The following is a 14,163-nucleotide window of genomic DNA, read 5'->3' as shown; positions in this document are numbered from 1 at the left end:
GTGTATGACCTACTTCTTCCAGGGCAATGGCCACTGGTACTGTTTTGAAGAGGTTTGCATGCAAGGGAGCCCGGGTGCAAACAGAGCCCTGCCCATGCAGCCCCACCCCTTCCACCCACGCAGCTCCCCCCCACCACGGAGCCATTACAGGGTCCCATTACCTGGCTATTTCTCCCCAGTTGCCATAAACACTGTTCAAAATTCTCAGTGTGTACACTTGTTTTATGCTTTACTTCTACAATGATTACAGATATCTAGATTTAATTAGGAATCCATGATAAGTTTTTTTTACATACCCCATGTACATTGCAACTAACTCAAGGGAACTTTCAGCTGGCAGCCCTTTTGAATTCTGATCAAGAGGGCTTGGCTGTTCAGTTCTCTGTACTGGAATAATTTCTTATTCATTGCTAATAATCATTTTATTTACTTGGGTACTAACAGAGGTTTCCCTTTTACCTACCATAAAGACAAGGTATTTGTTTTATTTCATATTACTTCCCCTTGTTTTATTTATTTATAAGTTATTTAGAAACAACTACTGGAGAATAATGTTCATTAGCTCAGTATTTCTCATGTAGGACACTAAACGGAGTCCCATGAGCCTGTTCAGATTATACAGATTTAAACAGATTAGTTTATAACACTAGTGTTCTTTGGCTTCAAAGATTAGCTCTCAGTAACACAAGTTGCTGTTTAAATAAAAGTTGGCATTCTGTGCTCTGAATGCACAACACATTATAGTTGTATTTAACTTAAACTGTGTGCAGTCACTAAATTATGTATATCTTTTAATTAATGCTTAATCAAGCATTTCTTCATAATCCCAACATTGACACAGTTGTAAGTCATCACTTCATCTTTTTAAAGATAATTCCAGTAGCCCTAATATATGCACATTATTATTTTCTCAAGATTAGTTTTACTGAGTGGGCGAGGGAAATTCTGGGTGTTTTCTGCTTTTGTGTGGTTGAACCTTAGTTATATGAAACTGGATCTATTATCAGTGATGTGAACAACTTCATTATATGCTTAACTAAAAGCTTTAGACGTTATTTCTTGACACAGACATTACAGTATCCTTCCTGTTACTGTGATAAACAAGAGTAGCCATGCACAAGAAGTGTACATATTTATGCATAGGATTATACATATGCCTATAATATATACAGATTGTTTTAATTATAATATAAAATAATGTAATTATATCCCTTCTATAATACAGCACCACGTTAGTGCGTTTTAAATTTATAGTTTTGAATGTTTTTCCAGCAAGCAATGAAACAAAACATATGAACCAATAATGACAAACTGCCCATTTCAGAACATTTCAACCATAAAAGGCCACTTAAACTTCTGTCATTACAATCCACAAATGTGAGTCAGTATGCACAATCTCTGCAGAAGTAAAAGTCATCTGAATAATTCCACATTATACAGATCTGAAACTAATGAAGAGGTTGATGCTAGAAAACAACTTTATATTTCAGTATTTCAACTACAAATTCAGTGCCTACTGCCCCTAAAGAATAAATTGCCCATGCTACATTAAACAAAAATGGTAAGCTAGTATATTGCAATAGGGAATGGGTGGCAAGCTGAAAAACAGGTTCATAGTTGCTAGGCATTTCCTCCAAAGGAGGACATACTCAGGACTGCAGCACCCCATCTCCTTAAAATACAAATCTACATACTGTGGAAGTAGAACCTATAGCGTTCTACATCAAGATGCAAGTATGCTACCTGCTGTGCTACTAACACTGCTTTAAAATTCTATATGACAATAGTGATACCATTTGCTGAAGTAAACAGCTGCACATTTTAAGCAGACTTAGCATGAGCAGCAGTAAATTTCTCTTCCCTTGATGCTCACAATTCCTTAAAAATGCACTTGAAAATAAATTCCACCTGCTAACTCTAACTAGGACATTACACACACACGCGCGCACACACACACACACATCTCAACCTCTTAGTGCAAGAAAAATGGCCAAAGCTTAACATAAATAGGGACATATTACAAATATTTCTCTCATGAACTTAGAAAATTGCTAGACTAACAGGATTTGTGTTAGTATGCATTTTTCTAAAGGATATGATGTCTAAAACCCAAATGTCTGTCATTATTTAGCAACTTCAAACCTTTTTAGGGGGAATATGGGGCAAAAATCTGGACATTCTGTAAAAACCTAGGCAGCTGAGGGGTGTGCTACCTCTCTTTTATACATACATACACACACATACCTCTCAGCCACTCAGAGACAAATTTCAACAGAATCAGGGACAAATGTAGAACAAATCAGGGACACAAACTATTACATCTATTAACTTGAGACATTAACAGAATAAAAGTATGTGAATTAATATACATGTCCTACAGGAACAAAAATCAGTACCTCTTAATCATGTCATTATTAAGTATAATTGCAGCACCTTTTCGCCAAAATGCACTAGTGTTTACAGGGATTTATTTCAGAGGGACAGAGCTAAACTTTGAGTTAAAATCAAGGACAGTTGAGATGTATGCTTACACACACACACACACACACACACACACACACACACACACACACACACACTGCATATCTATTTTTGTTCCAAGTGAATGGCCCTTACTGGTGTCAGTGGGGAGGATTCAGGCTCTTTGATTACTGGTCCAGAGGGGGGACGTCACAACATCAACAGCCAGTATTACACAAGCCTGTATTTTTCTGGTGGACACCTCTATGCAAGGTCTTCAATAGAAATGGAATCTGTTGGTTGACAGCTTATGTGGAAGATGGAATGAAACATGAGATGTCCCAAGAATGAGAAATTATATATAGTCTGATCCAAAGAGGATCCATTTCAGCCAAAGCTGGGGAGCTACACATCACATTTTACATGAGCACAAATGTCAAAGTAGAGCTTCTGGCACAACAGTACAAGCTGCAATGTCTTATAACAGAAAAAGCAAACATAATACATACAAAGACAAGCCTCAATAAATCAGGAAAGTTGACCAGATCATCTGTAGATATGTACAATGAGAGAGAGAGAGAGAGAGAGACAGTGACAGTGATATTACTGACATGGGTGTTAATGCTGGGTAGACATTAGGTTAGGATGGTGTATTAGTGTGATGGGGTTGGTTTATGCAAAAGGGGTGGGAGCGGGAGGCAAGTATAGTTTTCAGCAATGACCTGTGATTAGGAAATGTGTACATTAATGCCAAAGAGCAAACTCAGGTTATTTAATGCTACTGGTGGGTTACTGAAACATGTGCAGGTGGCCCCTGGATTATGCTGAACGATTCTCTTAACTACATCATTAAAACTGATTCACCCAAAACAGCCACAGATGCTCAGTAAATGCAAACCAACTTCTCATTTAAAATATTGTGAAGTAAGAACATTGCACAATCATGGTAAATTACTGATTCTAGAGAAAACTGGATACGTCTAAAACGTTCAACCCTGAATAAAAAATATAAACAGATTTGCTACTATACAGATAGCAAATGCGGAATTTCCTTTAAGCATTGTCTTGCACTGCCATGCACCAAACATTCAATCACTTCTGTTAAATACAATAACAGTAATAGCAAACATTTAAAATACAATGCTAACATTCACCAATAAATGGAAGAACTATGACAGCTGTCAACTAAAATAAAGTTTTCTACTAAACTATCATAAGTAATAGCTCAGCTGCACTGACTGGCATATTTCCCATTGATACATACCCTGATCCAATAAACTGGACCCGTAAAATTGCCAAACAAGGGAAGACCAAAAGTAACTTCCAGTGTCATGATAATCCTTAAAAGATATAAAGTGCAAACAATGTTATATGCAACACTTCGAAATCTTTAGCAAATTCCTACATTGACAGTGCCATTTTATTTTGTGACTTTGCAAATTTTACTTAGGCAGAATTATCACTTCCTATTTCTTCTGAAACAAGGGGAAACCTCTTCTTCCTCCATCACTTGTTACATAGAAATCACAAACCCACATGCATTTATTTGGAAGAACACTTCCAAACTCCTAATGCATACAAACCCCTATCTAATTCTTACATCCACACATAGGGTTACCACCTGACCTGTCCCACTTTGGACAGTTGTGTCCTGCAAAAAATTTGTAAAAATGGCAAATGTCCTGAGATTTTAGAGCAAAATTATTTTCTATATTTTATGTAAAAGTTGTATAAAACAGTTATTCTGTATCTGAAACACCTAAATATTATAAGAAACAGAATAAGCAAGTAAAATGCTATAAGAATAAGTTTTTATTTAGGCAAAAAAGAAGTTTTGTCCTTTGTACTGGCCGTGGGTATGTTTTGACCTACAAAATCTGACGTCTGTACCAAAAATGTCCCACTTTGGACATTTGAAAAGGTGGCAACCCTGTCCACACATCCCCAACCCTAACTACCTATTTCTTACTTGCACACACCTCTTAAACACTTAAAAACACACAAACACACACATACCTCTCACTTGTATGCTCGTCTGCAGTCCCAACATCTTCTGGATTTCAAATTCCGCGCGCGGGGTGGAGGTGGAAGCTAAAGACGTAAGCCAACAGTCGCACAGACGGAGAAGACGAAATCAGGTCGCAAACACCTGTTCTGTCTGTGCGACTTGACGCAAAGGAAAAAAAAAACATTTTTTTTTAAATTAAAAGAAAATGAAGTCTCCGGGCCAGCTGAATCCAGGGGGGGTGCAAGTGCACCCCCTTGCACCTGCCTGCGGGTGCCCTTGTTTGCATGGTTGCATTCTCAGAACTTCCAAAATGATGGGAAAGGTAATAGAATGGGAGCAGGCCAAGAAGGGTTGCAGGCTAATGATTGCCTTCCCTATCAGGGACTGATGTCAGAGATAAGGAGAAAGAGACAGGAGAATTCTAAATGAAAAACCTGAATTGGTTGAGTTTTTACCTGAATCTAGAACAGAAACTGCTGTTAAAAAAAGGGATGACTAGTAGGGCATACAAATATTGCACAATATGTATTGGAATCAATAAAAAGAGGTCAGAAAAGATTGGAAGAAAGATTAGATATGCAATTCACAAAGAAACAATGGGGTGATATATGTATGGCTCTTAAATATACAGCAAAATCTAAAAGATTTAGGATTTTTGCCTGGAAATGTTTGCATAGATACTTTTATACTCCAAGCAGATTCCAAAGAATTTTTCCTAAGATAGACAGCAAATGTTGGAGGTATAATGGAAAAAAAAGAGGCACCTGGGAGCATATATTCTCGGAGTGTAGTGATTTGGCAGACTTTAAAAATTCTCTACAGGGTACTATGCTACGAATACTGGGCAAGCAAATGAGTGTGACTAAGGAAATTATTTTTTTTTGAGCTGGGATAAAGGACCTGAACTGCCTAGACATAGTAAGGCCTTAAGTTTAACTCTGGTGGTTGCCAAAAATGTCAATTACGAGAAGATCAAAAGCAAAATCTACACCAACTATACCTGAAGTAGTGAACATTGTAACCGTGATAAAACAACAGGAAGTGGGATCTTTAGAAAAGGTTAGGGGTAAAATACATATGGAAAATGGAAATTGTGGGAACAATACATGCAGAAAAATAGTTTGGATGATGAATGATGTTTAAGAGAAGGCCGGAATTGAACAATTTATGTAATGTTGCTTTGATTATATGATTTATAACAATGTACGTGATGTATAACGTTTGTAATTGTGAACTTGGTAATATGGTTTGATTATTTTTATATAAATGTAAGTTTGCCTATGTCACAAGTGATAATTCAATAAAGGTGCTTAAAAAAAAAAGAAGAATGTGGCCACCATCAGATGTAGATCTTTTGGACACAATCCTGATGCCACCTGAGGTAGTATCAGAAAAAGTCAGACACTGTAATGGAACTTGATAGTTCTGTCTGGACGAATACTTGCACTAGACAGATCCTTGTTTCTAGGTGGCATCTTACTTTTACAATATCTCAAATGAGACATCCTGATGACAACTTACATTGCAAAGGGATTGTACAGAAGACGTCTATCATCCTTGTCTTGTGTGAATGATTCCTTTACTGCAGCAGCCTGGAACAAGTCATTCACATAGCGGAAAGACTCGGGTTCTCCTCAAGCAACATTTGTTGAACTCAGGTTGCCAAGAGTGCAGTCCAGGGTTTATCTCTCTACATCACTAGCACAGACAAAGTATCCACACATTTAATATTAAATTTCTCTATAGCCTCTTATACTGATAACGTATAAAAACAACCAGTGGAAAGGGTTTACTTGTTTTGTCTTTTTTTAGTATGGCACAGGAAACACAATGATGAAATGTGTTTCTGAGGAAAATGGAAGAGAAAGAAACAGATACCTCAGTACCTTCGCTGGCTCCAAAAACTACCTCTAGTAAATGTAGACCTGAGTACTCTTTTCTGCTTCTGAGAATAAACTTTGAAAGTCTTCTAGAGATCAACCACTTACAGATATTGTGTTGCTACCCCAAGCAATAAATGCAAGTAGGAGTGCCTACCTTGAGAAGAAATCTTCTCCTGCAGAACAGCTCTAACATTCAATGTAATTATAATTAGAAAACCTGTTTGAATTTTAAAAAGACAAAAAAGTCCAAGTTAAAATGGAGACAACATACAAAAAATAAAATCAGAATACTGGAAAACAACAAGGCAGAAACCTAAAAAGTTTACTCAGCTTTTCTAGAAATGATAGTAAAAAAAAAAGTACAAGTAGCCTGGGGCTATTCACTTCAACCAGACTTGGGAGTGTGGCAAATTGCTGAAGGTAGTTTCAGAGAATGGAAAAAAAATCAAAAACTGTTCACCAAAACTACTTTCACTGACAGTGGAGATTTACTCTTTCTCCACTTTTGTGTGACTGTGGAACTAGTATGAATAAGTCTTGGGGATGTGGGGGTATGAGTGGCGGTTGATCCCCAACAAAAAAGGTTTCCTCAGATGTTTGCTGAAGGTAGTTCTAGCCAACAGTTTTTGATTTTTTTCCATCACAGAAACTACCTTTAGCAAATCAGCACTGCCCAAACTCTGTGTGTGTCAATGAAGACATGGAGAGGCTAAGCACCATAGTGCACTATGGGATAGGGAAGTGTGTTTGGTAGCCTGGGAAAATATGATCTACTAAATGTTGCCTGTTAGCCTTAGTCCTGTTGTTTACAGATAATGCATGTCCTCTTACAAGATCTACATCTTTGTTTAGGTCATTTTCTCCCCTGCTACTGTCCATCAGCCACCCTCTCTGCCAACTGGCCCATTTGTTCACTCCCTCACCAGATCAACAGCCAGCCAAGAGCAGCAGTCAATATTTAACCATCAGTGTTTTTTCTTTATATGGCCCTAACCCCACAGTGCATGCCCAATGACCCATACAGGGCTCAATGTGCAATGGCTGTCAACAAGGATCCATCACTAATTTCCATGAATGGTATAAACTTTCAAGGCAGCCTTGCCTCCCCCCCCCCTTCGTGAAAACAGTGCTTTTGCTGAGGTCTCTGGACTGCAATGGGGACTCGATTATGTAAATATACATTCTGAAATGTGATGCCATACCCTTTCCCCAAAGAGAGGCGAACCATCAAGGTCACAACACTCTTCTACTCTCCCATACAGGCTCTAGCAGGTGCCTGAGCCACCAGTTGAACTTGGGTTGCTTGGGCAGTAGTTCAGGCTTTATCTTTCTATGTTAACAGAACTGTTACTACTACCACTTCTACAGTTCACAAATGCATGCAGGCTTCCATGTATAGTTATGTCTAAACATATCATGGCTATAAGCAGAAAGATAAAGAAACCAAGGATAGTTTGATTAACTAGTAACTGATCAGTGTACCACAACCACAATATTACTGCAGCTACTGGATTATTACTGCAAGAATGTGAAATGACCTTATTCTCTCTTAGGGTCAGATAGTGCAGAATGTGATGAACTATGATAATTGGAAAGCCTGAGGGAAAAGATGCTAAAGCTGTTGCAGTTAAGATTCAATTTATTTGCATTCTTTTTTGCCTCTCATCTCTAATGACCACACAATATTTTCCTCTGATCACTCTAAAGGTCCATTCATTTCCCCAGGGGTGAGGGTCATATCCTATTTGTTCATCTCAGGATGACAACCAAGCAGTGGATAGTAGTGCCATCATCTGTGAAGGTACATGTTTCCCTGCTTTAGTACCTAACCCCACTATGCATGCCCAATAAGCTGTCCCAGAGTTTGGTGTGCAATAGGTGTCAGCAAGGGTGTGTTGCTCCCTTCCCCAAGAGAGGAAACTATCAAGAATATCTTGCCCCACCCCTGTCAGTGCTCCTGTGTGGTCACCCAAGACATAAGACCCCACACCTTCTTCTGAAGACAGGTGAGCTGGCAGAACTATATCACTCCTCCCTTCCCCTTGCTAGCTTCAGCAAGATTTCAAGCCACTAATTAAAGTCGGGTTGCTTGCCCACAGTCAGGGCTTTATTCTTTTTCTAAGCCAATGGAGAGTTCAACACTGATGTAGGCATGAGAGCACAGTATTGAAAAATGATCATATGTAAAATACATAAATGAGAACATGTGACAGCAGTACAGCATTTACTGCCATTGCCTCACAGTAAACTGGTTTCTTAGTTCATTTCTTAGGTGAGAATACTTTCTGTGCAGAAAATGTACATTCCACATGTATCCACACAGGTTTCTGCTGGGACTTTTAGTTTAATCCCACATTCCAAAGATGTAATGATGAAAGGAAGTAATAATGTTCAAACTGACCCTAGCTATGTGCATGCATGTTCATATGTTTATCTGTATGTGTGTCTGTGTGTGCATGTGTGGTGCACTCTCCAAGGCTGTTCCTCTGGTACGCCAACTGTTTGTTGGGACAAGCTTTGGAGAACCAAGACCCAGAACTTGCTACAGGAGGCAAAGAAAATGGATCTATCCCTGAATTTACAGAGCATCCTTATTTTGTCTCATATTTCTGTCCTGTCCCTCATAATTGTTTTGATTTTCTGGTAAATCACAGAAAAGTAAAGTGAGTCAATAATATCAGACAATAAAGCTTCAGACTTTTCATTCTCCAGGAAATACATGTTGATGCAAAGTCTGCTGTCTACTATGTTTTCAAGTAAATTAGAATTCTACATAAAAATTGTCTGATTTGTTATATTTGGCCGTCTCCCTAATTCCTGAATAAAGTTGAGAGCTATGATGGAGGTGTGTGTGTGTGTGTGTGTGTGGGGGGGGGGGGGGGGGTGGATGTATATAAAGATTTTTTTTTAAAAAGAATGCTTTTTATTGTGTCACTCTAAAAAGTAAAAAAAATAAGGAAGAACAGTGAAAATGTTGCAAAAGAAACACAGACAAGCTGATTTAAAAAAAACATTCAAGGTTGGTTTTGCTGACTGTGATGATAAAGTACCAGAAGTAGCAGGAATCAGCAAAATCAACCTCAAATGCTTTTCTGAAGTCAGCTTGTCTGTGTTTCTTTTGCAGTTTTCACTCTTCTTCCTTATTTTTGCTTTTTAGAGTGACTCAGTAAAAAGCTTTTTTTTTTTAAATCTTTTTTTTTATATTTTTATTTTTCACTTTTTAGTCTTTAAGTAAAATATTGTCTGTAGTGTATAGGGAGATGTGAGAGAGACAGTGTGTGTGTGTGTGTGTACATGTGTGTGTGTAGGAAATGATGTAGGTTTTAGGTTATGCTTCTTGTAGTGTATGCATCCCGCTCTGTCCCTCTGTGGTCCTAAAACATCTTTGTAGGTGTGCCCCTCACTGACAGCAGCTCAACTTTATTTCCATCTTGTATTATTGTGTCTCTGGGACTCTGTATATATGTGTGTGTGTGTGTGTGTGTGTGTGTGTGTGTGTGTGTGTGTGTGTGTGTGTGTGTGTGTGTGTGTGTGTGTGTGTGTGTAGGAAATGATGAACAGAGTGAGGAAAGATACTGGTACAATATTAGAATAGTTTTACTCCACATTGTATGGATGGCCAGTATCTGTAAACATACAAGTGTTTTGGACTCAGTGTGTGTGCACGTCTGTGGGGGTCTATATTACCTTATCAAACGATGTAAAGAGCAAACACTCTCATCGAACCAAAAAGGTTGAAACCACTAAACAGTGAAGACAAGGACCATCGATTTTTTTCCCAGGGAAAAAAAATTGGTGGGCCGTCTTTGGGACTCCACTATGGTGCAATCTCAGAGTTGGTATATTTAAATAGGGGGTGTGTGGGGGGCACAGTCCTCTACACTGGGAGGGGTGTGGGGGGGCACAGTCCTCCACACTGCAAGGGGTGTGGGGGACAACCCCTCCCCCTTCATTTTGTGTTTGAATTTTTTTTTTTTTTGCGGAGCAGAGATTTTTTTTCCTCTGGGAAAAAATAATCACTGCTCTGTGTCATCGCTCCTTAGTGGTTTCGACCTTTTCGGTTCGATGAAAGAGCGTTCGCTCTTTTCATCATTCAATAAGGTACTACAAACCCTGTCTGTGTGTGAAGGAAATGATGTAGGGAGATGTGTGTGTGTGTGTGTGTGTGTGTGTGTGAGCGTTTCTTCTTTAAGGCCACTCGTAGTACAGTACATCCTTCTCTGTGTGTGTATAGAACATGATGTACAGAAATGCAAGACAGTGTGTGTGTGTGTGTGTCTGTATTGTCTCGCTAATGACAAAGGGAGAATATTTTACTTAAAGACTAAAATATTGTCTCGCTGTCATTATTAGAATACATTTTATTGAAACTGGCTTAGTGAAACAGTAGAAAAAATGCCGAGCAAAGCTTGGCGTTTCTTTCCACTGTCTCGTGAGAGACTAACAGAACCACAGAGGAACAGAGAGACAGAGCCACAAAGTTAATTTCAATAAAAAGCATTCTAATAATAATAATAATAAATAGCATTTTTACATGCTATAATGTGAAATGTATGATAAGAAGAAGCAGCATCCAACGTTTGATTGGAGAAGACGTCATTGGTGTCAGAAGATGCAGAAGGCTGGTGTTGGGGGGGTCGGCTTCACAGGCAGGCAGTTAGTGATCTGAAAAGGGCATTTTTTTTCTTATTTACATATCATATCATGTGATATGAGCTGTATCTTATGAGTCAGTTGGAGTTGCATTAAAAAGTAATCTCACAGCAATTGAATACAAAATTATAAAATTAAGCTAGTGCTGGTATTTCATTCAGTATCAAAGTAGTGCTTGTCAAGCATACCACTGCGAACTACACATTTCCTTTCCCTGTTCAAAAATCTGCGTGAGACAACTGCTTTCACCTGGTAGCACTGCATCCTACTGTGTGTGTGTGTGTGTGTGTGTGTGTGTGTGTGTGTGTGTGTGTGAGAGATACCTCTCAACTGTCCAGATTTTTGACTCACTTTTTTGGTCTCTTCTTCATAAAATTTGCGTTTTTCTGGCAAATCACTGCAGATTGAAGGCACTAAATAATGAGATACATTTGAGTTTCAGACTTCATATCTTTCAGAAAATGCATGCCAAAAAAGTCCTGTCATTCTAGCAACTTTATTTTAACTTTGTCCAGATTTCTTGCACTAAGGGGTTGAGAGGTATGGTATGTGGTGTGTGTGTGTGCATCTGTGGAGGAAATGATGTATAGAGATGCATGTGTTTGTGCACGTGTCTGTGTGCACATTTCTGCTTATCTCCATATTAGTCTGTGTGTGTGTGTGTGTGTGCGCGCGCCCGCGCAAGTCTGTAATAACGTGACAGTGGAAAAAACACAGAGCAAATGACAGACGGTCAATATTTTACTTAAAGAATAAAATATTGTCCCTCTGTCATTATTAGAAAGCTTTTTATAGAAGCTGGCTTTGTGAGAATGAGGAAAAAATGCAGAGCTTTGCATGGCATTTTTTCTGCTGTCTCGCAAAAGCATGACAAAACCACAGAAGGACAGAGAGATAGAGCCACAAAGCCAATGTCAATAAAAAGCATTCTAATAAAAATGACAAAATACCGACAAATAAACTGCAAGTAAATAATACATACATGTTAAGTGATAGAAGCAGTATAAAGTATAATTTACATCAGGAAATAGTACATACTGAATATGTTTTCTTGCACTTTGTTCTCTGCTCAGATTTGTAGGCTTCCATTAAAAAGAATTATTCTAGGAAAGTAATGTGTGTGCAAGTGGTTCTCAAGAAAGAGGAAGAGTGTATTTTCCTCCTTTATAAGCAAAGTACTCAAAACTAATAAATATGAATCAAAACATAATAAAACATTTTGTTTGTTTCCTTCTGCAGGTTTTGTTTTGGTAATTGGGTTGGTGACATTTTACCGAATCGGACCCTTCTCCTACTTGTCCTGGTCTTGCTACCTTAATATTGGAGCCTGCCTTTTGGCCACAATCTCAGCTGCAATGCTAATCTGGAATATTCTCCATAGAAGAGAAGACTGTATGGCACCACGTATAATCGTTATTAGTAGAACCCTTACTGCACCCTTTAGGAACCACCTAGAAAATGAATATGCTGAGTCACCATGCTGAGAACTCTCTCAGAAATTAGGATTTAAAGACTTTGCTTTACAAAATAATTTTAAACTTCAAGAAGCAAAGCAATCAGTGATATTCAAGGAATCTCGTTTGCAATTCTTAAACTGTGGAATGTGCTGCCCAAAGTCTCTATTAATTCCTAAATGCAGTCAAGTGAAAAAGCACCAAAGCAAGAGAAGCACCATTTGTACATGTGTTGAAAGATTTATTAAAGAGGTTGTTACGTGTACTTCACAAAACACTGAAAGGCCTCTTCAAAACAGTATCCTTGGGATTATTACTTTTTTTAAATTTTTTTTTAACAACAATTGATGCATATAAACCTGAATAATAACCTGTTTTACTGACATTTTCCCTAATGAATGCCTTACTTAGGTCTTTATCAGAGATGACATCCACTAACCACCTAGTAAAAAAAAAGTCTTACAAGTCCGAGTCATCTACTTACAGATAATGTTTCTATCACAAGGTTTTAGACTAGATCTACAGTTGTTCTGAGCTTTGTAACTTTACTAAAGAATGTAGCTGAAGTTTTGTACTAGATACACTGGTACATGTAAGCCTCCTCTAAACTGCTTTTGAGTTTCAAGACACCAGTAAGACTCAGATTCATCTTATTCAATGAATGAAATGAGCCAGTCCTTTTATATGTAAAAATCAATAGTCACATGATTGTAACCAGTATATCTCATAAAAGAAACAACTAAAGATGCACATTGGAATCTTATTTACATATGTCAACGGCATAAAGGAAGTAGTAGCTATAGTTTCAAGTCAGGGGTTAATAAAGTAAAAATTGTGTTAAGTTGCAAATAGCTAAATAAAAATTTATATGCTCTCTAAAATTTTCAAATTAAACAGATTTTTTTGTATACTATACATACAAAGGTTAGTCTACAGCCTTAAAGCTAAATGCCAGATTATTTTAAGAAAAAAAGTTTGTTTTAGGTACCTGCTCTGTCAGGTCTATAAATCTCCCTAGACTGCAGTACACCCACGTAAAGAATAAAATGAGATGCTGCCCCCAAGTTAAACTAAAATAAAAGTTTGAAAAAAACACAAATAATAGTTATATTATTATAAACGTCACCCAATCTTCCAAGAATATCCAGATTAACAAATTTACAATGTCAGCAAGGAGGAAAAGATTTCTGATGAATGCGTGCATCTTTTGATGATGAAGCTGCAGCAAATTGTACAGCACATGCAAACATTGCTTCTTATAGGTTCATAGGTTCATAGGTTTATACTAGGCTATCTGCCCTAAGGCATTTATAAGCCTAGCCCCCAATTTATTGGCTTACCACCTTATATTATAAAAAAAAAACCCCATGCATTAGTTTGTTTGTGCCTCTGTCCAGCAGCAGAGATGATTTTTTGAGGTGGAGCATGTCCATTCATGTCACCTCTGTGAATAGAGCTGGAGTTTATTCAATCTGGCAGCATATCCTTTTGGTGAGGAACTTTTGGGGTCTCTCCAATTGCTGCAGATGTCTGGTGAGATACATGATCATTGGTCTGATAAGTGAAGAGTACAGGGGAACAATGACCTCACTAGATCTGGATGTGAATCCCTTCATGATCAGGTGGGCAATGTAGAAGGTCTTTCTAACCACTTTAGCAATGTGAGTGTCAAAAGAAAGGCCACTGTCAACCTGGGTCCCCAGGT

The 14,163-nt window shown here is 38.1% G+C and overlaps 2 protein-coding genes across 2 annotated transcripts in view; one reads left to right on the top strand and one right to left on the bottom strand.

Moving 5' to 3' along the window:
- The window catches only part of TMEM204 (transmembrane protein 204), a 262,683-nt gene extending 249,926 nt beyond the window's left edge, over positions 1–12,757 (top strand). The window contains exon 4 of the mRNA XM_044089293.1: positions 12,244–12,757. Coding sequence (XP_043945228.1) covers positions 12,244–12,488 — 245 coding nt within the window. The 3' untranslated portion in view covers positions 12,489–12,757. The remainder of the gene's footprint in view (positions 1–12,243) is intronic.
- The window catches only part of IFT140 (intraflagellar transport 140), a 3,212,973-nt gene that overhangs the window by 1,214,069 nt on the left and 1,984,741 nt on the right, over positions 1–14,163 (bottom strand). The gene's annotated exons all lie outside the window — the stretch shown is intronic.

The sequence above is a fragment of the Protopterus annectens genome, chromosome 12.part0, assembly GCF_019279795.1.
Source record: "Protopterus annectens isolate FY-2018-M chromosome 12.part0, PAN1.0, whole genome shotgun sequence".
In the NCBI taxonomy this organism is placed as follows: Eukaryota; Metazoa; Chordata; order Ceratodontiformes; family Protopteridae; genus Protopterus; species Protopterus annectens.
Note: the sequence above shows the minus strand (reverse complement) of the source record. Positions and strands in the feature narration are given on the sequence as shown.